At 40.5% G+C, this 27,513-nt stretch overlaps 1 protein-coding gene across 1 annotated transcript; it reads right to left on the bottom strand.

The window, feature by feature from the left end:
- Window positions 1–962: 962 nt before the first annotated feature.
- Window positions 963–27,513, bottom strand: lmtk2 (lemur tyrosine kinase 2). Its single transcript, XM_083931299.1, has 14 exons — window positions 27,052–27,513; window positions 20,356–20,489; window positions 20,063–20,216; window positions 19,198–19,274; window positions 18,427–18,545; window positions 18,014–18,101; window positions 12,268–12,398; window positions 9,836–9,920; window positions 8,438–8,559; window positions 7,539–7,688; window positions 4,259–7,343; window positions 4,034–4,166; window positions 3,701–3,952; window positions 963–3,077 (listed from the first exon to the last, which is right to left on the bottom strand). The coding sequence occupies exons 1-14, from the start codon at window positions 27,152–27,154 to the stop codon at window positions 3,049–3,051; spliced, it is 4,662 nt and encodes a 1,553-aa protein (XP_083787425.1). The 5' UTR covers window positions 27,155–27,513; the 3' UTR covers window positions 963–3,048.

Here is a 27,513-nt window from a genome sequence, read left to right as displayed (position 1 = left end):
CAATTAACCTAACAGTTATAAAATATGTCTTCACCACTCAGCTGCTGAATATCATAGAATTTCTGACCTTTGGGACGTAAACTGTATCTGTGGAAAAATACACAACTAGTTGTTACACCTGAAAGAAGACTGTGGTAGAAAAGCTAGGAGTCAAATTGTGTTTGGGGAACTTAACACCAGTGGTGGAAAGTAACGATTCTAAGGTACATGTACTTAAGTATTTTCATTTTCTGCTACTGTAGTTCCACTCCTTTCAGAAGCAAATATTGTATTTTTAGTTTCTTTACAGATTCAGAGTTATAATACAAAATATGTATTTAATGTCAGTGTGTTGTTATATATATATAATCCAGCAATCTAATCTACATTATTTTGAAGTGGACCATTCTGCATGAGTACTTTTACTAAGGTTTGATGCTAATACTGTTGTGTAAGAAAGTATTTCTACACTGTGGTATAACTTTTACTTACGTAAAAAGCGGAATACTTCTACCACCACTGCTTAACACAGTAGTTACAGTATTTAAAGACATGTACAGGTACAATTACACAGCTGATTTTGATGACGATGTATCCATGTGCTGTACAAATCAAACCTCTTGAATGACCTTTTATGACCTCTTACCTTGTGTCACTGTGTACTGGGTGTTTGGGCAGGAAAACAATACTTTGTTTGCACTGTGTTGACAGATTTTCTTGTTCTGTTGTGAATCGACTATATTCTGATGAATTGTTGCTGCTGTTTTATATCATTCTTTCCATCCTGGGAGCTGGAGCCTATCTGTCTCCTGGCTCCTTCCCTCCAGAGTGATTACCTTCCATGTCCTACAAACCAGTGGTCATCCCTTGCCTACTGGACGACTGGCGGAACACCAGCCCCCTACCACATACCGTAACCGGTGCAGCAACCACAGAGAAAAATGTCACATAAGATCCCTAATTAGAAGTTCATTTGCATTTATTTTCATATTAAACAGTGTAATTATAAACATTTCATTCAATTACACTAAGCATGATAAATATGAAGTAAAAATATTTTTAAAATCTACAAGTTTAAACAACAGAATGAATTCACATCTGCTTTCGTGTCTTAATTTAACTGCTTTTTCGCCGATGACTGTGATAAGTTCCTCTGATCAATGCAGCTTTAAATTACAAAATGAAACCTCACACCTATAACTCAGTTACATCATTTCCCATTTACAGACAAAAAAAATTTACATTTACATACATCAGTACAGATCAACATTAAGTTACGTTTGTCAAATGTGCAAGATTAAGCAAATGTATACTGTAGTCAAAACAAGATTTCCTTAAATAAATTGTTCAAGTTTAACTTAAGCACAGGCTGCTGGTTTTAAACAGAGGTTAACATTATCTAAGATACAGTGCCTTCTGTATGGGGGCGGGGAGATATTTTCTACTACAGGTGAAGTACAGCTGTTCATCAGGTCATCTGTGACAAAAGGAGAACCCTACGGTAACTGTATAACCTACAGTTTCAAAGAATTGTATTTTTTACTGTACATAAAAAAACATGGAGGGAAAGCATATCGGGATCCGTAAGAGTTTGCATTATGCTGCTATACAGAAACTGATCATGATACACACACATCCCCAGCTAACCCTGTACAGACAGAGACGAAGTATGGCCTGCAATGATAAAAACATGAAATGCTCAAAAATGCAATTGGACGAGGGGTCCTTAAGTAGGAAAATGACATCTGAACATCAAGTTTGACACAATGTTAAAAAAAAAAAGGCAGACAACTCTGTCCATGACACTGATAAAAGCAGCAGTGCTGTTGTTCTAGTAGTGAGTTTTTGTGAAGCTTTAAGTCCCTGCACATTACTGAAGAAACGCCGCCACACTCGTCGGATCGTCCTTTGAACTCAAATTCCAAATAATTAATGAAATTCATTGCACATTTGTTTACAAACAGCTCATGAGTATCTCTTCATTCTGACATTTAAAAATAAAAATCTTCCACTTTTTACACAATCTCGCTAAACGAACGATTTGAAATTTTTTGTAGTGATCGTAGACTGAGGAGGGCAGTCTTCACAGCGTCACAGGCACTGTGATAAGACCCAGTGACAAGTAGACAAAATCAGCCAAGCAAATTTCCTGCACATTTCAAAAATTAAGCATTACAAAATGAATAACTTGTCTTTATTTTTTGTTTCCCGTGACTGTCTTTTACTTGGTTGACCTCTGTTAGGATTAATATGACAATCCTTGTCTCCTACCACCAAACAGTCTTACTGAGATGTCTCAACAATATGAAACAACTTACTGTAAATGTTCCTTTCAAACATAAAGGACAACACACAGTGTGTCACCTCTGTAGATGAGGGGGATTTAATTAAGGTCAATTTCAACCCTTCTTATTTAAATGCTGCTACAGAAGGATACCCCACAGTCACGTTCTCCTAATAGGAGAGAAACTAATACCCAATGAGAGGTTACGAAAAAAAAGCATTCTTTCAAAAGAGGCAACCAATGAAATAATCGCACAACATGAAGAAGCAAAAGTGAACAAAGTTCGAGAAAAAGCTTGGATCTTCCGTTTTAGGTCTGCTGAAATCAAAGAGCTTATTCCTATTTGGCTGTAGTGATATGTTTGCCAGGCCAGTGTGTTGAATTCAGAGCATAAAAAGGTTTTCTTTTTTGGTGACGCAAAAGTCCTGGAGAATGAGTGCACAACACACAACAAAAAGAAGCAGCCAAACGCCTGGAATGCACTCAAGGAGTCTTTAAAGCAAACATTTAGAATCCCCCTCCCCCCCAAAATGGAATTTCACTGAACTGAAATCACACACACTTATAGCTGGAGAGGTGATGTGGCTCAGACTGGAGCTGGGCCTGTCTTATTTGCTGAAAGTTGTTGTTCTCATGGCCATCTCCGTGTAGGTAAAGAGCAGTGCTGCCTGAGAGAAGCATCTACGGTTTGACCCACAAACCGTGTCATTTGTCCTTATTCAGCCGTTCCCAAAAAAGTGCGAGTATACGTTCATTTTTCAATAGTGTGATGTTAATATATCACTCTAGTCCTTTTCTCCGTCTTCACTGCTTCCTGGGGTGAAAAAGAGAGGACAAAGGGAGTTTAAACGCATTCAACTAATTAATGAATTACTTAAACAGAACTATTTCATATTATTATAAGGCCCAATGAGCATGGTGCATGTAAAATATGCTAACAGTAGTCAACTAGGTATCAACTAGGATAGTGACAATGTCATATAAATTTATATAAAAAAATGAAACCATAACATTTGCACCAAGAAATGTGTACGATGAGATTAGGATTAAAGAACCATTTTTAAAGCAATAGTTTCACATTTTGGGAAAATATCAATAAAACTTGTGTTTGCAGTAAATTTGAAGCTACAGCCAGTTAGCTTAACTTAGCATAAAGACTGAAAAAAATTGCCTGGCTCTGTCCAAAGGTAAAATAAACCCACTGCCATATTTTGTTAGTTAGATCAGTGAAAAAAAGGTTAAAAACAACATGTTCTGGTTTTACAGGTCCAGACTTCAGCTTATGCTAAGCTAACTTTCTGCTTCTCATAGCTTCAAATTTACAGTACAGATGAGAGCAATGTTGACCTTCTCATTTAACTCTTGGTAAGAAAGCAAATCAGCAGAAATGTGGAACTATCCCACATTTGGTTTGGTGTGACTGAATGCGCAACTTACCTCCTTGTTCGATGTCAGAGTCGGTGACGTGCGTAAGGGAGAAGCTGGCGATGCTGGCCGGTGAAATGGAGAAACGGGAGTAGTTTGAGGAGCTGGTCCAGCTGGGCTCCAGCACGCGCCCTGCTGCAGGGGGCGGAGAGGAAAAGCGAGATGCTGCTGATGAGGACATGGTCTTTGATACGGCGTCCTTATCCGTCTTGGGCAGGAAGGCAGGTGCCGGGGAGAAGTCGTCATCCCACTCAAAACCCCCACCTGCAGGGATTAAATGAATGAGTCAGGTCATGTCATAGTAAAGGCAATTGTTTGCGTACACTTAGTGGGTTTTGGCATTACCTTCTTCATCGGTGGAGCTTTCCGAGTTGGTGAACCGGTTCAGGTAGCTGGCGGTGGGCACCGGGCTGCTGAACTCTTGTGCCTGATTGTGTGAGCCACAGGAGTGGTCACCCAGTTCCTTAGTGGGAGTCTCCTACGCAAGAATGAGTTGAGGTTGAATCAGAATGGCCGCACAAAAGTGTCTTACTAATAACACACCTATGCACGAAATAGACAATAATTTACCTGGTCGAACAGGTACACAGTGACATCATCGAAGAAAGTGACAGCTCTTCTGGAGTTATCTGCATTGCTCCTCGCAGGAAACAGGGAGGAAGATGCCTGGATGTTCAGCGTGGTGGGTTTCAGCAAGCTCTTCAGGTTCTTTGCGCTCCTGTCATCGGAGATTATAAGCGGCACCGTGTGGACGGTATCATCCTCGCTTTCTGAACTGGAGCTGTGCAGCTGGTATCCGCGGACGTCATCATCGGAGTCGTCACTGTTCTCGTCCTCCTCGTCTGCGTCTACGTCATCCTCCTGTGCGTCTGCACCTGAGCCTTCCCGCCTCCCCAGGTAACGCCCCTCCATGTCAGGCTCTTTTATTTTATGACCATCACTCGCGTACGTCCTAGTTAGTTTAGCATGACCTGAGCTCTCTGGCATTGGCTTCAATGGGGCAACAGAAGGAAGCAGAGTTGAGCTTTCTAGATCTTCTGGGGATTCTGGCTGATCAGAAGATGTGACGTCCTTGAACAACTCTAGTTTGTTTCCATCTTCATTATGGCTGTTGGTAGACTCTGTCGCCTCCTTCTTGCATGTCTCGATGGTATCTGAATCTGCCACTGGTAATATGCTCCCTACTTGAAGAGCAGGTGTTTCTCCATAGGCCTGTGCTTCAGCAGCTACAGAGGATTCTTGCTGAGAAAATGAAAAATCTACATCTCTCTCCACGTTGACCTCCAGTGCCGGACTTCCAGCAGCCTCACTGACCCCCTCAGTAGAGTTCCTTAGCCACGTGACTCCACCAGAATGTCCTGAAACGGTTTCTTCAGACTTCTTCTCAGGTTCTGATTCATTGTCTGAAAAGTAGGCAGAGTCTCTGTAATTACTACCCATGAATGGCTCCTCAGCAGGTGCTACATGATCTGGTTGCTGGCCCTCACCGGCATCATCACTGTACGCATCCTGCAAACCCTCTACTTCAGAGATAATAATTTCTGGTGGAACCAGATTTGTCGCAGCTGCAAGCTCCTCTGTCTCCTCCTCCTCTTTGGCAGCGCTCATGCCATTTTTTACAGGGGAATGGTCTTTTACATTAGGCTGCGAGTTCCACTCAGGAGACTCTAGGTTCTCCGTCTCATACCCACTGTCTGAAATTTTGTATGGAGGCTGGAGTTTGTGTTGGGCTATTTGGACACACAGCTCTTCTCCTTGTTCACCTAGCCTGTGGATGTCAAGAGAGTCTAAAGAGTCTGGTGTCTCGGCTGAATTATCTACAGTTGGTAGAGTGGTGGACATACTGTCTTCCAGTAAACTGTCCTGGCTGATCCGGTCCAAAGATGGCCCAGAGACCAACAGAGAAGATCTGATAAGAGGGCCCCCATTAGTGTCCATAAAGGATTCTTCATGGTCAGACAGATTGGTTTCCAGTTCTATGTCTGCATCCTCATTCAGTTCACTTAACAGATCATTCCCTGTGAGGTCTTCATTGTGTCCGTTGTCTGAGGAGATTACTTCGACTTGCTGGGTTTCAGGCATTTCACTTCCTATGGGCTGAACATTATCCTCTGAGGTTCCAAGGTCATCTTCAAGGCTAGGAATTTTGGCATCTGTGCACAATGAGTCTGTAGTGGCACTTTCAGAGAATGCAGGGGTGTGGTCATCAGTTTGACTGATGATAACCTCAAACCTCTCTGAGGTAGAATCCAAACCAGAGTCTATACCTCTGTCTGAGGACTGTAGGGGACCAAGGTCTTCGGTGGAAGAACTGTTTCTAACCGGCAGCTGGTTGCTTGTGTTATCTTCTGTGACCACTGTAATGAAAGGCACCCGTGTTTCATTTTCTACCAAAGACGGACATAACTCCCCCAAGCTGGCACTTGGAGAGTCTAAAAGTTCCTGTCTTGAGGATGTGCTACTTGCTGCAGGTTTTGAATAAGTGTCTGCTATGAATAAGCTGCCTAAATTTTCAAGGTTATTCCAAGAACTCATTTTGAATCTTTCCTCTGGTTCGTGAGCTAGGCCAGGTAGAAGAAAATTCTCTTGTGGACTTGAGAAATTCGATCCTTCTTTCATCAAGTTATGGTCTTTGAGAAACATAAAGTTGTCAACTAGTTTTTCAGTGTTCAGAAGCCTCTTCACGTCTGTCTTCTCCCCCTCCACTTCCACAGAATCTGCCAGGTGAGGGGCTTCTGAACAATCCCCTAAAAAAGAATCCCCGTAGCTTTTATCTGTATCCACCTCCTGGACTTCTAAAGAAGCACCTTCATGGAAAGGGTTGCCATTGCGCTCTGGAAGCTCCATAAAACTTTGTCTCCAGGAAGGAGAGTCCTCATGCTTGGACCCCCCATCAGTGAAAATGTTGGTGTGGTATGGACTGTCATTTTCAAGAGACGACCATATATGGCTGTCTGGTAAATAGGAATCCTTGGAGTCAATACTTTGGTGGAAAAAATCAGCATCTGTACTAGACTCATCCAGACGGACATCTTGGAGAACAACAAAGTCTTGCCGGCCTGAACTGAAGTCCATGTCTTGCCCTCTATTCCCATCTACCCCAACAGTGCTCTCCCCTTGTTCTTCTAGTTGTATGTAATATTCATTTCCATTAGATGGCTTTTGTGCATCGAACACTGGTACAATCCCAGGAATTCCTAAAGGAGCATTACTACTTTCAGGCCCCGCTGCTCTGGCCACAGGATCAGGGAAATGGGCCTGGATGTCTTCACTGGAAACAGGGAAGAACATGCTGTGATAGTTCAATGTTGTGTCCATGCCTGCACGTCCATGGTTGCCTTCATAGTGGTCGTGCTTGGCTGCCTCCCAAACATACTCAAAGCTGAGACCTTTGCTTGTTTCAGTGACAGTGAGAACTTCGTCGATCTCTTGTCTCAGGGTTTCATCGGCAAACTGTTCCAAAATTGGGAAAGAGGAGTGGCTGACGGTGGTCTGCCGTGTGGAAGGGTTAGGTTTGAGAGCATCCCAGCGTTGCTCAAAGTCTTCTTCTATGTCCTTCTGACCTTGCATGCGCAGGTAGATAAGCAAACGGTGCACTTCCTCTGCCGTGGCCCGCTTGTCTGGAGACAGCCAGCAGAACTGCAGGACCTCGTGCCTGCAGTTAAAGGAAAAAGGGTCATCTCTTTTCCAGATAAGATACATTACATTGTTAATAAACTGTGAATGGACGGATAACTTCTTATATTAAAATAATAATAATAATAAAAAATAGATAAATTTAATCAAATAAATTTAATTTAAAAATATTATTTGTATGTAATTTGTTCTAATAGACACTCCAAATACTCACCATCTGTCAGAATAAGGAAACTCCAGCTGTGGCTTAAAGAGTTTGACTTGTTGCTCCTTGATCACATGATTGAGAACCTCCCGGTCAGACAGATGGGGGTACGGCTGAACAGCACTCTCAAAGAGCTCCCACAATGTGACGCCCAAGGCCCTATGGACAATTGAGAACAAAATAGCTGTTGGGATTCACTGCAGGACAAAGGTTATTACACACTCCGAATGATTGCACCATGACCTCTTGACCCAAAACGGAGATTGGCCTTGATAATTACCTAAACCCGCAAAAACAGTACGGAAATCTAAATGAATTACATGATTCATAAAGCAGCTATGATAGCAAGAGTCAGATTTAAACACTAGCAGGTTGTGAACAAAACTCTCTGTCTCTAAAACTACCCTATGTAATTTTGCTATTTAAGCATTCAGGCAATGAGTCGTAAAAGTCAGGGAGGGGCTGAAAAGACTGTACAGTGTGGAGAGATGCTAAGTTGGTGAAGTGTCAGTCTTTTTACCCTCTTTTGGAAAATATCCACATTATTTGAGTTTTACAAGCTCTTGTATTTGCAGAACAGACTGGTTTTCTCAGCAATGAGCCTCAGGTGTACTGCAGATCAACTTATTGCCATTATATATATCTATATATATATATATATATATATATATATATATATATATAGATCTATATATACATCTCTCTCTCTCTCTCTCTATATATATATATATATATATATAGATAGATATCTTGATGGATGTTAAAACTTAAAGTAAAATAGGGTCTCTCGGGAGAATAGGAAAGACTACAGAGTATATGTTTGGATTAGTTTCACGTTCACTCACAGTGATTATGGGTTTTTAAAAACATCCTCTGGTGTCAGTGAAGAGGTGCAGTCTGGTACCTACCACACATTGCTGGGCTTGGTCTGCTCCATAGTAATCACACCCCCATGGCGCTCGCCCACCAGCTCAGGAGCCAACCAGCGAAGGGGTGCAAACACATCATCTTCTGTGATGATGTAATCCTCCTATGGTAACATTGTAAAGTAATTCAGTCACACATGGTATATTTACTACTTTTACAACCTGTGACTTTCTAGGAAACACTGTAAATGACTGTGCAAACACCAAAGCGAATTGAAAAATCACTCTACAACAGGAGACAATTGACTGTTTATTAGCTCACACTGAGGCAGTGAACGCACATTTCACCTCTCCCTTTCTTTACAAGAATAGATTCAGTGGGTGACCTTATCTTATGCGTATTCAATTCCGACAGCCAAACTGAAAGATCAGCAGAATTTAAGGAATGCAGCACACAGAACTGACTTGAGACATATGCAGCCAGCATGTCCAGTTAAAACGAGAAGACAATCTTAAATCTTCAGTGAAACCTGCACAAATTAATTTTCTGAGGTCATCTGGAGCTGGTTGCAAAACAAATTACCAGATTTTACAAAGGCAACTTAAGATCCTCAGTTGCACAAAGTGGAGTAGTTCTTATCCATCGTTTAAAGGAATAAGCTGTTGAATTTGGTAAATCAAAGCACTTTTTGAGCAACAAACAATGGCGCAAACTACTTAACTCACACTCACATGTGCCTTATTGAATAATTTAACAGTTACAATGACATTTAACGAGCCAAACAAACTATATTTCTTATAATTGGCTTGATAAGTGGTCTCGAAATGTTCCCATCAGGACAAATGGATCAAAATATACGCAATGTTTTCACTGCCTGCTCTATCATGGATGCCCTGTCTCCCCCTCACATCCTTGTAAGCCAGTATGAGTTTCTCTCCAACTACAAAAAGACTCCAGATGTGGGAATCAAATTGCAGTCAGGCTGCTTGCAATGTATATCACTGGGCTGTTGGTGCCTGCCAGGCACTGTGAGGCTGTGTTAACGAGCAAAGATATCTACAGTGACAGATGTTTTCATGTGGTATGCATATTTTCCATGTGTCAGAGTTCATAATGATCACAATGTGTGCACATCTGTCTGAAATCAGATTCTGAGCAACTGCTTCTAATGTTTTCACTCGCAATTCTAGCGACCACAAAAGAAAAACAGTCACAGTACAACAAGATATAGTATCTAAATAAATTCATGAATTTCAAAATAATTTCACATTAATTATCTGCATAAGCCCTAAAATGTTTGATTGGATCATATTTCCATATCGAGTGAAACTACAACCGGTTCGGTCACTAAAACAGTAATGTACAGTTTATTTTCTAGCCCACCATGTATTGAGAATATGCAGTTCCATACAGTAATAAAAACAAATCTCTATGCTTACTTTGTATCGGTAGGGTCCAATTCCATAGTCTCCAACTTTGACTGTAAGATCTCCGGTCAAGTAGCAGTTCCTTAGAGCCAAATCACTGTGAGATCATAGAGAACAACGTTAGGATCACGACACATCTGGATGGATTAGATACTTAAAATCTAAAATTACAAAAGCGTTCAGCGATTATGACGCGTGCAGGCAAGCTTGTGACCAACGCTGGAATAAAAATATTCAGTTGATGCTTGTTCTTGCCAGAAAGTAATACATTGTTTAGCCTGTGCATTATTATTTGTTTTTATAAAGTAGAGTTAAAGCGGTGTGGAGTGAGCACAAAATGATCATATCAAGAACAACAAGGAATCCACCCTCTCCGCTTAACCTGAAAGGCTAAGATTACCTCTAACAATCAAGGGCAAAGGAGTCTGGCAAGGATCATAGATGACTTTGGCAACTATAGGACGTTCTGTAATTAATGTCAACTATCTGTCATTTGCCTCTTCACCTTGCAACAAGACTCATACAGGGGCTATTCCTGACTCATACAGCAGCAAGATATAGTTTCTAGAGGGAAACACAAACGTTTTGTGAAGCTGCCAGGAGAGGGCATAATAAGCTCTGAGGCTCTCTCTTCACACGAGGCAGACATATGGTAATTAACTCACACTGAAAGAAGAGGCAGGCTTTGGTTGCCTTTAGCCTTGCAGCATTCTCAAGAGCACAAGTCCCTTTTACCCGCCTTACGACAAACATTGCTGACACCAGTGGTCTTGCGTGTACAAGACCCAGCGACTGTCAGACCGACTGAAACCTCTGTAAGATAAATTGAGATTTATTTTAAACTCTCTGATCCCCTGTCCCCTGCTGTTGCCTGAGGGCCGGACATACAGTCAAGAAATGGGTCCAACATCTTAACCCTACAAGGCTAATGGCAGTGATCACTACTATACCATCACACACCAGTGCAGTTTGGTGGCATCTTGTTGAATTTATCTGTGACCAAGAGGAAAAGAAAACAAGTTGTTGTTTTTGAAATACAAAAATAACAAAGGAATGAGTATTTAGTCTTTAAAAACAGGAATTTGACATATATCTGAATATCTTCTCACAACATTTTTGGGACTTCTGCATCCTGTAATTACACAGATCCAGACTTTTAGAATCCACTGAATACTCACAAACACGGCTCAACTAGATGAAACGTGGCAGTACTTGTACTGAAAATATACGTAGAGCAATCACTGAACCGTTCTGTAAAAGAATTCTCCTTACGCAGTTTCTCAAGGAGAATATATTCTGATGTTTTGCTCTTTTGCAGCACAATTCTCACCCTGCAAGTCTACTGCAAGTTTGAGGTTTCAGCTTTGGATAACCTGGACCATATGGCACTTGCCCTGAGGGTTTTGTGTCTGTGGCCCTGCACCATCAATCATCTCATTCAATTTGGCCAGCATGTAGCTGCACTAATTATTTAGTTTGTGTAACCTCTTTAATTTATTGTGGCCTGTGAACAAAAGTGCCACAGAAATATTTTTACGATTGCAAATGAAATTTGTCCACATGGAGGGGTAGCCTGTAGAACCCCCTTTGAGTTGTAACAAGGATTAAAACACAACGCCTCATATGAGGCTATCAGTTTACAAGCAAAGAGCAGAATCATCATATCCCTCTGGCAGTGGACAGCTGACACTGTGGCAATGCATGGGAGCTGTGTAATTGGAACCCTCTGAGCTTATTCTGAGCATGCAAAATAGAGCTGACGAGCTGAGCATCGTATGTAACCCCCAAGCCACACGGTCCCAACACCCCCTGTACCCTGCTGGCTGCTAGTACATCCAGCGCTCACCGGGGTAAAAATGAAAATGAAATGCAGCCTCTCTGCTGTGCACACCTTTTTTGGAGAACACTGGTACTCTCCAAAGAGCAGTTGGTAAGCACTAAAGTCAAACTAACAGTTGACAAGTCTCTGAAGTCATATTTTATGAGGTTTGTGTCTAGTGACATTCAATACACAATAAAATTACTATAGGTTAATCGTGTGTCCAAACATTTAAGACAGCAATATTCATGTGTATTTCATGTTGACAAGATACAATATTAGAATGCTGAAGTTGGTCCATTTGTCAAGTATACTTAATTAAAAGTAAATACAACAAAGAGTGTAAGGAAAACTACGTCTTCATTAAGCAATACCCATTAAATTGAGATAACTACCAATCTAGTAAATTAAACTGGGATAGAAAAACACAAAATATTTGCTCAGTGAAAAATGTAAAGCATATGTGAAGAGAAATTGCAATTAAAATATATAATTGCAATGTTTCTGTCACAGAGTGGGCAATATCATTTAAACCACAGCCGTGTTTTTAAACCACAGCCGTATTATTTGCTTAGCTTAGTGGGTGTAAAACCTATTGACTTATGCTGCAGTTTTGAAGTGCTACCTGTGCAGGAAGTTGTGTTTGTGAAGGTGAGTGACACCAGCAGCAATTTCGCAGGCCATCCTCTGCAGCTGCAGCAACTCAGCATTTCTGTACATCCAGTCCTGCTGAGACAGATAGCCCCGCAAATCCCCCTGCAGACACAGACACACACACACACACACGCACAAACACACACAGAGAGACACAGCTATATTAGCTCACCAAAATTCAACATTAACATTCAAGAAAACTGAAAGAATCTTATCTGTGTTATAGCAATATTGGACAAGTGGTGCTCGCGAAATGCACCGTGCAGCAACTGCCACACAGGGGCAGTAGACTCTCGTGTTCCTCTCTCTTCAGCACTTCTCACTGTGGATATGTGAGAGGACCAAATAAGGGTAACGTTGTTTATTAGACCTCTATGCTGTGTCACAGAGATTTATAAATAAAAGAGTCCAGCTCAGGTCAGTTAAATAAACTGAGCTTGTGTCTGGTTGAGTTTGGAGCCCATGAGCAGACGAGAGAAAAGAGAAATGTGAAGGATGAGGCACTTAAACCCAATTAATTACACCCCCACATAATAAACATACATGCACGGTTAGAGAGCGATACCAGTGTGACTTATCACAGTGCCGTGAGAATATAAGAAAGTGAATTAGGTCTTTGTGGTGTGTTGACTCCCGAGGGGGCTGTACATTTGAATTACAAGGTTCTCAACTGTGTGCAGGTCCACAACCCAGGGCTGGGTGGGGGTTTCTGTGGACACACTATACTTATCCTTCACCAACATGTAAGATACTTTGTAATGGTTGAGATTGCTATTACAGTATAACCTACTGTTTTTACGATGTGTGCAAACAAAGACAAAGCGCAGTCTGAATAAAATTAGCTACAACCTGAAATCATTGACATTTCAGAGAACACTATATTAAACTCTGACTTCATCATGTTCATCACAGAGTTGAAGCGAAGGAGACTCCTATTAGCCAGCAGAATGGAGCTCCCCTGAGGCATGAGCTGTACACAGAATATACGAGTCGCTTTTCTTGTTAAATATTACAAACCACGTGCAGTTACTGAGTGTTTGTGTCGCTGTGTGTTTACAAAAGGGTTTACTTTTTTCCCTGAGCAATCTCACTACAAGCAGCTTAGATCAGTCTTGTTACGTAAGCACCTTGGTTTGCTTCGACCGATGCATACACACACAAAAACAGCTCTCAGAAGGAGTCTTCACAGAAGAGCTATATTCAATGTATGTAAGCGATACCCTCTGCCTGTCTTTATTTGCGATGACTGTGCAGCAGGTGAGTGGCTCTGGGTTTGAGGGGTGGGATCCTGTTCAGTTAATGAAACAACAAGGCCAAACACAACTAGGCCTTGTGTCTGGTGTGTGAAAAAAGCAAGAATGTACTAAGTTCCCAATGCACAGATTCATGTCTGGCTCAGCCATCCCATGATCGAGTTATGTAAAAAAAAAAGCTATTTATGTTTTCCATGTTGCTAGTGGATACTAGAAGCAGGCTATGTTCTGATTACTGGTAGCTTGCGTACTTGTAAGCTAAATAGAGCTAGTGAGTGTTTGAAAGTAATGTGAAATCCAGGGTAAATGTTTAGACTAAATGTTTTTTTTTTTACAGCCCACAAAGCAAAGAGTGGGGCCAACAGTCTTTTGTAAATAAACTGATTTGAAGAATGAGTTATCATTAATAGAGCATAATAGCCTACAGAAGTCAAAAAGGACACTAAGCACATAAGGGCAACTTTACCCACAAGGTAATTATAATGCTAATTTTGCCTATGGGCAGAGCATGGTCAGTAATCATAACTTAATAAATGCCATGACAGTAACCAGGGCTGCTGATTATATCGTTTCAGCATCGACATTGTGATAGTCACATCGCAGGATGTGCAATGTCAAATAAACTCAAACATTTTTGCTTCTTAATACGAAAGGAAAACTCACACGGTTCTCTTTTTTCATGAGTACTCCAGTGTGTGCCGTTAAATACCTACAGTCCACAGATTAACTGATTAACACGTCATTAACTGAAAATATTTTTACACTTCTCAACTGAAGGGTTCTGCGCAGTCCGCCTGGGGAGTCAACTAAACTCACGGCCGCAGAGTGTGGGAGGATAGCCTCATCTCCCCGGCCTTGCCTCGTTGATGGTGCGTTGCGAATGTCTCGGCTTTACGGCTTGGAAAAGCTCAGGTTGAACATGGCTCCTGGCTGACAGCTCCCCCAGCCCGGAGTATGCAACTTCTCGAGGCTGTGCTGTGGCCTCTCTGCCTGCCGGCACACCAGCTGGTCGGGGCAGATTGTCCTCAGTTTGAGACACCTTTTAGTTTACCATGCTTTGTGGCTGTTTTCTACCTTATCTCAATTTATCTAAGTTAAGATTAAAACTTTATTGATCCCACACAGGGAAAATTCCCTTTCTTAAAGCAGCTCAAAAGTAAAAAAAAACAAAACAAAGAACTAAATTGAGTGATAAATAAAAATGAAACAAGTTAAGAAAAAAACAAGACAAAAACTAAAGTAAAATAGAAATAAAATAGCTATAAACACTTTATACACCTTTCAATTATAGCCTGAATATATGTACAGGATACATAATTTTGCTCTCAAAGTACACTAGATTGATGTTTTTTTTTCTAAAAAAAAAAAACAATTCTTTCAGGACCCTTTGAGAGGGTTGAAATTTTAGTACTCCACTTTTTCATATGGTCATGCCGCCCTTAAAGTAACATTAAAAGCACTTCCAGAATACTGTGAGGATTGTTGCTTTAACAACCGTAATAAATGAAGGAGATCAACAACTTTCGAAAGCCAGAAGTCAGCTGGCTCATGCCCGAGACCCTGAATAAGAGAAGGGTCTGACTAACGCCCTGGCCCGGAGATCCATGCATTAGAAGCTGTCACTCACACTATGGTATGTGACATTCTGTGGCCCCTGCACCAGTTGCTTGATGTATTTTGATGCCTAAAATGTTTTGAGTCAGGGTTACCCAGCACGGGTGATACGGGACGGAAAAACTACCATCAATCACCAGGCTGTCACTGGGAACGCCACAGTATATTGGCTTTTTGGGATTCATCTTGTCCACTGCGCAGCTGCAGTGTCACATTTCATGTTTCTACATCTAGAGGATGATTGACTTGGCCTGCAGTAGTAAGAGGCAACAGACAAGTCAACTTTTACTTTAGATTCAACATGAAAGCAGGTTAAACGCTATTTTGTCTCTACATGTAAGTAAGTAGTTTTTTTGTTTCATGTAGTGTAAATTGAAAGGAAAAAAAGGAAACGTATTGTGTAAGACAAGGTCCCACTTGGATGAACTTGTCCTCAAAAGTCTTTATCCAGCAAGGGATAACGAGCATTGACATCATTCAGTTGTGCTCCCCTGACACATTATCACCTACAACAAACAGGGCCTCGTCTTCAAACGCAGTCTTCCCTAATGGCTCGCACACATTTGTGATAAGTCATTCACTTTGATTCATTTCCATCTGCTGTCAGAGACATTACTAGAGCTGGCTGTGGGAAAGACCACAATGCTAGGACACAGGCCAGGCTTAAGCAGCTGACAATACCCCGGCCAAATAACATTACGCAATATCTGGCAAGGTGAGCCGAATCGGACCCTGCTGGACACGTTACCAGGCCGGACAAATGGGAAGTAAAGGTGGGGGAGGAGCATTTGTGTCACCGAAACAGCAGAAATGCATTTCCTTTTACCCTGCAAGCAAATAAAATATGGCTCACCATCCAAGGAGAGTAAATGAAAACATTTTACATACGAGCAACTAATACATTAAATGTATATTTGAATCCACCAGCTGGATGTGATGTTTCCCTCTAAAACAACTGTGAAGTCAAACTTTATGGTTCAGGTTGTGCCAACTGGTTACCACAATATGGACATACTGGCATCAAGCAGTAAGTGGGTGGACTTGTAGCGCACACGCACACACACAAGAGAAGCAGTAAGGGTGATCTGATTCAACAGGACACTCGCAAAGAGATGAAAAGTAAAGATTGTCAACTGAGTGAGTGCTGGTCACCCTTATTAGCTGTGGCATTTCACACGGCATAAATTAGCCTCAACTCAAGTTTTCCTCAACTCACAGCACGCTAGCTACTCATAGCTAATGTACTCTTATTTGGTTGTCAGCATCTCCTGACAGAACACCACAGCTGAATTTCAGTCTGCATGCAGGTTTTTTTCAGCTTAACATTGTTGAAACAGAGCAGACAATATTGGTAGCGAGTGCAACATGTTGGCAGACTGCTGAGTGTTTAAATAGAATCTCTCTGCTCCGTCCCCACCATGTGTGTGTGTGCGTGTGTGTCTGTGTGCCCTTGGTGAAACCCAGAGACAGACATTATTTCTAATTACATTACACCACTTTACGTTATTCACAGAGTTAAGTAGCGCGGCTGTAAATTACAGCAAAAAGCAGTACAGACTCACACTGAGCTGAAATTAAGTGCACATAAATTAAGTAAATCAATTATTTTTGTTTCTTTCTTTCAGGGTGGGATCCGCATAATTACATTATAGTGTAAACAATTTCAGATTACAAACAATAGAAATTATAACAGACTCCCAGCAGTGGCATGCACTTAAGTTTAAGTAATGTTGACCCCATTCTAAGGCTGTACTTTGGATTACAATACATTTTAAGGTGTTTCCATTATTATGGCTCCTACTTTTATGAACATGGTAATAAATAATAAGAAACACGTTCCAATATATATATATTTTTTATCCAATAATACAAAAAAAATGTCCGTCTAATCTGTTGAATCAACATCATCACATCATCTGTGTGAAACAACGTTAGTATGTGTAGTATGTATGTGTGAGTACTCTGTGCAAAAAGCTAGTGTATTTCTCATCGTAAAGGTTTGCCCTATTGAGATAAATCACACAGACATCAAAGTGGTGTATATTTTAAGGGACCTTTTACTGCTTCTTGCATTCCTCACTGGGCTCCCCATAGGTTTCTTTAGGAAAAGCTTAGTTTACAGTAGACTCAAGTCAACCGTCTCCAACGGGCACAAGGTGCAACTCATAAAAATGCACAAACACAGCAACTGGTGGAGCTGACACCAGAGGAGCGTAAACGGAGCTTGTTGCGTTACAGGGTGAGGTGGGAATGTGAGAAGTCCCAGGCTTAGATGAGCTATTCAAGGAGGCGGAGAGAAGGAGGAGAGAAGGAGGGAGGGGAGGGAGCTCCCAGCAGTCAGTGCCCGGCCCACCCAGAATAGGTAAAAAGAAACAGTGAATAAATCATCTGCCGTGAAGGAGTGTGAGTCACTTCAAGAGTTTAAGATGAACAGAGGGGCTAATTTGGGATTGAGACAGTAGGTTTTCAGTTCAGATGGTCAATAGGGCAGGTCAGCTATGTAGGCTTGTTGGACAGTATTTAAGAAGGGGACTTGCCCTATACATTTGTGAGCTTAACAGACTGACATGAGATCAGATTTCTCAATTAATGAAGCCTTCTCTAGAGATTTAGTAAGCAGTAAATAAACAAGCTCTCAAACTTTCAAAGCTAGTGCACAAACACTGCATGTTAAATGGAGGGAAAACTGGGCTATATTACAAAATTAGACATTTAATCTTATTTATAGCAGATCAATTCTGTCCGCATTAAAATAATATCAATTTTGGTTGGCCTGGTCATAGAAAAACAACGGTTGATGGTGGATCTTGTGCTTGTAAATGACAATTAGTAGAGCATTTGATCACTCACCATTTCACAGTATTCAAAGACAAGCAGGAAGGGAATGGCCTCAACACACTGTCCCATACACTGGAGGATATTTGGGTGCTGCAGCACTCTGTATAGACAAAATAACACAAAGCCCGTTGATGTTAATTAGGACTGCAATGACATTTGAAATAAAAACCTGAAATTAATGTCTAATATTTGAGAGGAGATGACATCTGATGCAGTGTGTCAGAGCAAAAGTAGAGGGTGCTGGCAACATTGCAGTGATGTCATGTAGCTATTTTTGTACAAATGTACTGTACCCAAGTCCTTCGCACTATTTCTTTTTTTTAATGTTATTGAAGTCGATACAAAACACTATCATAAATCAATCAAATATTTACTCACCAAAATAATAATAGTCTTCAATATAAAAAGAAAGAAAATCTGTTTACCTGTAAGGATCTCCCTGCTGCAGGAAATCATTCTGCTCCGTGGCACTTGCATTAGCTTTTAACTCCTTCACCACCACTCGGGCTCCACCTGGATCTGTGTAGATTTCACTCAAAAGGACCTGTGATTACATGACGACACTTCAGGCTCAACACGATACAGAGAAAACAGCAATAGAGCATGTGCCTCTACATATTAAAAGAGTAAAACAACTGTAGAGAAAAACGTTGGGAAACAAAATTGTGGGGGGAAGAATGGGTATTCCATTGGACGGACTGTGGATTATTCGGTGAGCATATATATGTATATTCAGGCATGTTAATATGTACAGAGATTATTTCTGCTATGGAGCTAAAATGCTTGTGTGGCCTCTGTGACATAAACAAGCTGCAGGGGGGATTCAGTGTTGCACCGTGTCCACCGCAACTTGGTTGTCGGCTGTGTGTTGGAGCTGAACCCTGCTCTCTGTTAAACATGAAGAGGAGAGGACGGAGAAGCTTTTGCGCTCCCAGGTACTGAAATTTAGCACCGATTGATTCAATGTGAAACAGTACTCTCCTAAGGGTCAGTATCCTTAAAATACAGAGTATAGTACTCAAATCTAGTTATAACAGATTAAGAGATTATATCCAGCCAGGTACACACAGGACACTGGCAGCCACCTTGAGCACACTCTATTTAATAATCATATTTTACCAAACATTAGCCTAACTATAACAGAACATTTTATGTCCTGGGGCAATGCAAAACTTATTAAGGAAAATCAGTCTTACCTGGCCAAACCAGCCATTGCCGATCTCTTGGATGTAACTCAGACTGTGACGTGCTACCTGGAAGCCAGTGGATCCCTCTGTGAAACCAACCACAAAACAATGTTAATTAAGCTTGTACTTAACAATTTTCATCTGTTACAAAGTTAGATTTGATGCTCAAACAGAAAACTGCAGTGCAGTTTTGCTGAAAATGTGTTTTACAGAAGAACAGACTGAGATTATATCAGGTAGCCCAATCATTTGTTTTTCATATGGAATGACCCAAATACAGTATGCATTATAAAAGGCATATGGCAATGAGCAAATTTCAATATACTAATTTTTCCCTAAATATTTAGGATTAAAAAGGTCTATCTATATTTCTAATTTGAAAAATTGACACTAAGGAGACAAAGGGAGGAAAACTCAAGACAACCGAAAAAAAAAAAAAAAAAACTATGACAGATATCCAGCCGTTTAAAAGCATTAACAGTAGAGCTGCAATGATCAGGCAACCAATCGTTTTGTCGATTGAACAGAAAAATAATTACATATTGCTAAATGGTTTAAGTGATTTTTTATGCCAAAAATGGTGTTTTCTCTCAAATATGGTGATTTCCAACTTTCTCTGTTTTATATCATAAAACTGAATACCATTAGGTTTTGGACTGACAAAACAAGACATTTAAAGACATCTCGGACTTTGAGAAACTGGGGCGGACATTTTTCACTATTGTCTAACATTTTCTCTCAATTAATCGAGAGAATAATCATTCGTTATAGACTAATTACTAATGTGTAGTAAGTGAAGTATATACGCTCACTCTGAAGTAATGAATTTTTACACGGTATACATTTGTTTTGTCTGAGTGTGCATGTATCCAACCTGTGATGCAGACAGGAGGCTGGAGGTGTGGGGGTCCAGGCAGGGCCACAGGGGATACAGCGAGGGTATACACCTCAGCTGGGGACTGCATAGAAGGTGTGTCCTCTGCTGGTGGAGTGAAGTCAATCTCATCGTCAAAATGGTCCTCAAACTCCTACATTGACAAAAATGAAGAGTGAATAAAACACTACACCGCAATACTACAGTGCATATGTTTCACAACAGAACCGAGTTATGACAGTATTCATTAGGGAGCAGGTGGAGTCTGGCTACCTGCCCGCCAGGACTCTCACCTTGAAGTTGATCTCCCGTTCCTTGCAGCAGGTCACACAGTTCACTAGCAACACCACCAAGGCCACAAGCGCCGTCAGTGACACCACCACAGACAGGTAGAGAGACACAGACCACATGTCCTCTGTGCTTTCACCTGAAATGAGAAAAACAGACGGAAACTATACTGGATTATTCACATTCATAGCTTCAGAAATTACTTTAAAAGACATTAAAGTTGGCACCTAAAAGCTTTGTTACAAATAAAAACATAAGTGTGTTTGACAGTAATACTGTGTGCCAGGAGTGTACTGGCTCTTCTTATAAAACCGCCCACAACAAGTACTTAAGCTTGAAAACAAAAATAAACAGCACAGTACTCATAAAAAGCAACATCTAGTCTCTTTCACTAGAAACACCACTGCAGTGTAACACTGTACAAGACATACAATCATTTTGATTGTTTAAAAACTCAAAACAGTGATTTTCAATTTCAAGTTTACAATTTCTGCAAACATGGCATGACAGTTGTGACTCTTCAGGCCAGGCTACCCAACCTCTAACCCCCTCATCAGCTATTCAGAGAGACAGTTGTGGGGGGTTCCACTGGCTGATAAGCAGCTGATGGTGCAGCAGTGGTGACAGCAGCTGTTAGTCTGTGCCAGTGAGGATGCTGCTGGCCCGGCAGTTCGAGTGTCAGGGCTGACAGCAGCCTTGCAACCCGCCCACTGAACTGCTCATCTGCTGCTCTCACTACACTGATACTGACGTAAATTCACACAGCTAAGGCTTTCCATTTTAGTCTCCACTGATTTCCAATTAAGTGCAACATCTTTGCTCTGAAGCCTGCTTTACACACACACACAACGCATTAACTGGCCTGATTTATTCCAGCACCTGACAGAATATATTGTCAATATAGTGTGTGTGTGTGTGTGTGTGTGTGTGTGTGTGTGTGTGTGTGTGTGTGTGTTTATGACTAAGACTGCATTTTGTTGAACATTGTTTCATCTGACAGCACAATGCTTTGACTAAATACCTGCTTTTTTACCTTTTTAAGGTTATTATTTCTTCTTCAGTCACACAGATATTGTGATGTATTGTAGATGACTGTCTTGCAATGTATTGCAGAATCGCTGGAATATAGAATAGAGATAATATGCTACTAACCCTTTCACTATGTCATATCACAGTGTTAAGTAAACATAATCTCGACCCACTACATCCTATCTGGCATGATGTGTGTGTGAGTGAGTCCTAAATAGTGAGAATTTGTGTCCTCATTCTCCCTCCTGTGTTTATTCTGTCTCCCACTGGTTGTAGCTTGTCAGGTACATCCTGTCTGCTAGAGGGAGAATTTACACCTACTGAGTCTCCTTCTGCCAAACTACAAATTCCTAACAGAGGAAGGCGGTGCTGAATAAATCCAGATGACAAATCTACTTCTAGTTACTTTATTTTTTTATTTATTATTCGTACATATACAGTATATATACAGTATATATATATATATATACATACAATATATATTCCCCAGTGTTTATATATTATGAATACACACACACACACACACACACACACACACACACACGCGCGCGCACGCACACACACGCGCGCACGCACACACGTGTGTGTGTGTGTGTGTGTGTATATATATATATATATATAAATAAACACTATATATACACACTGTGCTTGAGGATTTAGTTTCAAATTGATTGAGGAGATCAATTTGAAAACTTTTAACATTATAGTGTGGATGGTGAAAAGCAGAGCTCCTCCAAATGATTACATGTTTGCTTGGTCTGGTCCTGCGATATTAAAAAATGTAATTAACTGTTGTCTCCAAATCTCTTTCAATAGCTTATCCCACGATAAATGTGTCATCATTAATCTGTATTTATATTTAGGTTGTTAGAGGATTTCACAAGCATAAAATTGCGCATTAGTGTCCTAGTGCAGCAACAAAGGAGTAGCTACCCTTTCTGATATATATATCTTATACAAATGCGGAGGTTTAAACAAATTGATAGTCGTTGGAATGTCTATATGACAACTAAACTATGTATTCTGCCTTACACGAACCAATGACTATACCGTTGTTAAATAGATATTTTACCCATTTTAATACAGATCTTGTCAGATGAACAGTATTTGGCCTGTCCCTTTATGTCCCCACAGGACGGAGATGTCATCCGGCAGGTTTCAGGAGACTGTGATGGCGCAAAACGACGTGTTTCACATCATTTGGCCAATTAAGGCAGATGTCCCACTCACCATTTCACGGGGACTTCCCCTACGGAGACAGGTCAAATGCTGTTCATCTGAACACAATGCACCCATTGCCATGACACAGCCCTGGATTCAAATGGGTAAAGTATCCCTTTAAGAGTGATAGAGTCGTAATTTCAGGCATTACCTTGGTACAAAAAAAAAAATGAATGAATCTGGCATCAAGTTCTGCCAGAAGGCAAGTCCTGCCAATTCACAAATAAGACATTCCCTTGAAAATAACCTGAGGTAAAAACTTGTAGAGGGCTGAACAGTAATCGGACAACAGGCTGAGCAGGGATCTTACTACAGATTATGTCTGGTCTGATGGAACATTTGTGTATCCAGACAGCACAGCCCATCATGAACAGAGGACAGATGAGATAAACTGCAATCACTTTATCTCCCTGGGGGACATTAGATATGATTCAAAGTGTCAGCCATGATTTAGATCCACTTCATGCCTACCACAGTACGTCAAGCTATCACCAACAAAAACTGTTCCATGTGGTCTCTTTACTTTTGATCGAAATAAGATTACAGCATTACAACTCTGGATCATGCTTAGTCAAAGACACCACAGGTAACTTGGCCTTTAGGAAAAGTAAAGGGACAATATTTTACACTTAAACAGATGACACATCGAAAGCCCAAGAGGAGGAAAATGTATGCAGGGACATTGTCTGGAGGGAAGAAACAATGTCACAATAGGTGAACAAAGGCAAAACACATTGTGATGTTCCAGCCACACCTCTGGTTGGGCTTTGCTGAATCTAAAGCAAGTGCAGTAAATGTTTTCCAGTGAAGAGAAATTATATAAAATCTTCAGTGAGAGTCACATGCAGTAGGTTGGCCTGCATTTAATAATTCATATGTAGGTCTAAATCTCTATTTGGAGTGTTTGTTGAACTGGTGAGTTACAGAGCTACTGGTACTCTACAGTTTAGGTAAACATCGAACCTCCTAAACATTAACAACAAGAAATGATGTCTACTGCATGCATTACTGTACTGTTGCCATGGTGCGCAACTGCACACTCTCCCCACCACCACACACAGCCTCATACTAAAGACAGGGAAACCCCTGACTGGGGTCTTCCTCCACCATGCCACACAGAGGAGGGATTGAAAAACAGTACATAATACAGAAGTGTGATCCTGGCATGAGACCATCCTGATATGAAATACATATGTTTCATAATTCTAGGCATGAATTTAAACCTCTTGTATCTACGAGTGAAAAAATGAATAATAACAAACAAAACTTAATCCAGTTCCAGTTGGATCCAAAACATGTCACATGTGCCTATTTTTCCCAAACCCTTCCATAATTATCGCTTAGAAAATGGGTATCGTCAAGAGCAATAATATCAGAGAGAATTCCAATTGGCTTTAATAAAGCTTAACTTCACAACAATCCTGTGAAAAACATTTTGCCTGTAATTGCAGGCAGTTTCTTGATACAAACACCCCCTGACCTGTCTGTTTGAGCAGAGAAACAGGGTCCCAGACAGTGCAGGACTCCCAGAGAGGCTGCAGTAGCAGTCAGATAGAAAAAAACAAGAGCTGGGTCACGGCAGCTCTACATGGGATCTGTTCTCCTCATTTAGGCCTTATCTGAGTCATGGGTTCATATTATGACTTGGCAGGCACCACCAAATGACTCGACTGGTTTTTGGGACCAATATGGCAGGGAGCTGCCAGGTCTTATTTCAGTTCCACTGCATATTTCAGTAGATATTCACACAGAGAAGGCGCTGACCCATTTTTGCAGATTTCACCCACCAGTGTGCACAACAGTGGATGGATATCCATCTGCACTTTCAGTAACGTACAGGATAAGGAGTGGCATTGTCTGGCTGACATGATTGGGTTCCGCTAAGATTTGTCTGGCTGCTCCAATAGGAAGCACTCAACCTCAGAGATCAAACGAAAAGCCAATGCTTAAGGCTGCCCCTGCAAGGATCCATATTTGCAAGATTGTCTTCTGATAGTTTTAAATACAAATAAGTAAAGTAATATTAGTAATATTTACAATAACAAAAAAAAACATCTGCTTATAGACTGGTAACCACTGCAAGGGCTAGTCGTCATAACCGAAGACTTCGATGCTGAAAACGTGCCAGCATCAATATATCGAGTCAATTAATCTTTTTGTACTTTTTCTAAAGCATTTCAATACATTCCTATCAGTGTTTCACTTATATTCATTATGCAGTGGCGTTGCTGATGAGCGCCGTTGTTGAGATTCCACACAAACATTAATATCCTCTGCTTTAATGTTTTACTGAGAGCAGAGCAGAGGAGTGACAGGTGAAGTGAACATAACATTGTCTGTGCTGGTTAACAGGCCAGGTAGTGAATCACTCGAGGGGTGACTGATTGTTTTTAGAAGAAGTAACAGGTGATGCATTTTGTTTGCTGTGGATCTAATTTATGCGGATGTGAAGAGTGGTTCATGTGGTTTTTGGAAAGTAACTGATAATCAACCAAAATATATGTAAAAAAAAGAAGACTTTAAAATTGTTGAGTTTGAGAAGAGAGTTTGGTGTCGTGGTAGAGAGGTTTAGTTCACCATAAATGATTTAATAAGCCCTCTTTTTGTTATTTAAGCGAGTTTCTTTTTTTTCTTATGTTGCTGTTGCCAGTTTGAGACTACAGTTTTGCATTTTAATATGTAAACATTTGTTTACATTTTGCTTTTGTTGCGTTACACAATGACATACAGTTTGTCAAAATACAATTAACATAGCCAATTGAAACAATCAAATTGATGTTTGGAGCAAACTTAATCACTTAAGTTAATGGATTAATCGATATAATAGTCAATAGAATAATCGATAGAAAAATAGTCTTAGGTGGCAGCCCTAGTACTGACTTAATCACTGAACAACTATGTAGTGGAAGGTTAAGGCCAATGTCCACCTTGACCAACCAGGCAGTCCACTATTACCTGGCTGTTACTACAGTTAAAACATTGACACTCCCGTAAAAGCTTACCTATCTGCCTTTAGCCATGTTTGAGTTGTGTACACAAAAAACACGTCACTTGAAGACCAGACTTTCCAGTTATTGTTCAGATCTCATCCACAATCCATATCCTAAATCAAAATTTTAAATAATCACTGTAGCACATCTGTATGCCCCAGGAAATGGAAGCAAAGAACAGGTTGCTATGTAATAAAAGCATAAAAGGCATGCTCATATTGCAACGAGTTTTCTGTATGCCTTAGTGTAATAACCAAACAACACTGCTGCTAATCATTGACTGGTGCTGATTAGATTGGAATGTGTTATGGTTACAACTTACAGACACCCACTAAATTAATTGAGGAAGCAAAAAAGCTGAAACCATTCCCTTGTCTTCTAGTGGATGTAGGACATCTTCAACATTAGGATTGTAAACAAGTGTTTATTTTTGCAGATGATGTATCTACCTGAATTGGTGAATAATTTCTTGATTCATCAAAATTCCTAATTTTATGCAGAAATGTTTTTAAAGCATTCCATTTATAATGTGGTGAAATGAAGGAATTAATACTAATCTTTTAGAGACACTGTAACACCAAAGTGTTTGTAGTAAAACAGCTGGAATTAGTATGAATTGTTTTCATACAGTCAAATTCCTCCTGGTTCTGTTTCTTTCCTAAGCAAAAGTCTTTTAATCAATATATGAAATGTTTTATCACACTGGCATTTAACAATATGGAAAATGTCTTTATATTATCCCATACATACACTTTGATTCATCCTAAAATAATAAAATGATGACACCTGTGACACAACCTGTGATACAACATGTGATGAGGAAACTATAATCCACGTTAAATAGGTTATTCAAGGTTCACTTCCAAACAAGTAAAAAAAAACAGTTTCCATGCTGGTAGGCCAACATCCAGTCTATTGTCCCATAAACTTGTTTAAATGTCAATGACTGGGCCAACCCCAGTGACTTATTGACTTCTTTGTACCTGCAGTTACAATAGGTTGTTTTATATTAACTCAGACACATCACTGGTAGTCACAGAGCTAATAAAACGTGTTAAATATCAATCAGAATTAAACTCGACTAGGTTAATAGGTCTTTTCGGTGTTCTGGTAGATGAAACAACACTGCTTGTAGTCGAGTCTTGACGATGACATCCTGTTACTTTCGATTGAAGCAATACTAAAGGATCCACCAGTCCCTATTGACAGAAAGTATCCTGTAAACTGTGTTGTCAAATAAACAACGGTTAGTCGGTTTGAACGTATCGTACCATACACTGAAAACTATCATTTGGTTAGCAGGAAATGCAACTAGGCTGTTGTGTTATTAGCTTTTAGCTGATGATTAGCAACAGCTAGCCCCTACCAGACACATCTGCCAACTAAACAGCTGGATAAACAGGGGTTGTATTGAGTGAACAATGTATTAGCTGAGTATAATCTTACAGTCGGTCGTCTCACCTGATTTGTGCCGATACTGAAGAGGGGCACCTTCAGACAGCCAACACGCCGACAGGAAAATCCCACCGGCCAGCAACAAAACACATCCATGGCGGCTTTTCATCCTCCTAGCTCAGCTAACAAAAATGGTAGCTAATTGGAATCGTCGTCCTAAACAATATATTGCTGATTTGATGCTAAATAGCGTATTCTAACCATTGATACTGAGTTTAATGTCAGTGTAGGCTACACAAACAAGCATATTTTCTGTCTGTTTAACGTTAACGCTAGCTACTTACTGTTAGCCAGCTAAGTAGCTTCAGCTAGCATGTCACTGCTGACGACAGCAAACACCGCTACGGAATGTATTGTTCCGTTGTCCATGGAGACAACAGAAGCGCTCACCTTTCACGACCTGTCATATTCGGTGTGTGTGCCTTAATGTTATTTAAATGAACATAGCTAGCTTAAAGAAAAAATCAA

Source organism: Echiichthys vipera (assembly GCF_963691815.1).
Source record: "Echiichthys vipera genome assembly, chromosome: 17".
NCBI classification, from domain to species: Eukaryota; Metazoa; Chordata; class Actinopteri; order Perciformes; family Trachinidae; genus Echiichthys; species Echiichthys vipera.
Note: the sequence above shows the minus strand (reverse complement) of the source record. Positions and strands in the feature narration are given on the sequence as shown.

What these genes read in the sequence shown, in the direction of transcription:
- lmtk2 (XM_083931299.1), bottom strand. Translation starts at nt 27,154, where the DNA reads ATGAAAAGCCGCCATGGATGTGTTTTGTTGCTGGCCGGTGGGATTTTC. An exon ending in GCCTCCTGTCTGCATCACAG is followed by an intron (nt 19,275 to 20,062) that starts GTTGGATACATG and finishes TTGGTTTCACAG; the next exon opens with AGGGATCCACTGGCTTCCAG. An exon ending in AAGCTCCACCGATGAAGAAG is followed by an intron (nt 3,953 to 4,033) that starts GTAATGCCAAAA and finishes TAATCCCTGCAG; the next exon opens with GTGGGGGTTTTGAGTGGGAT.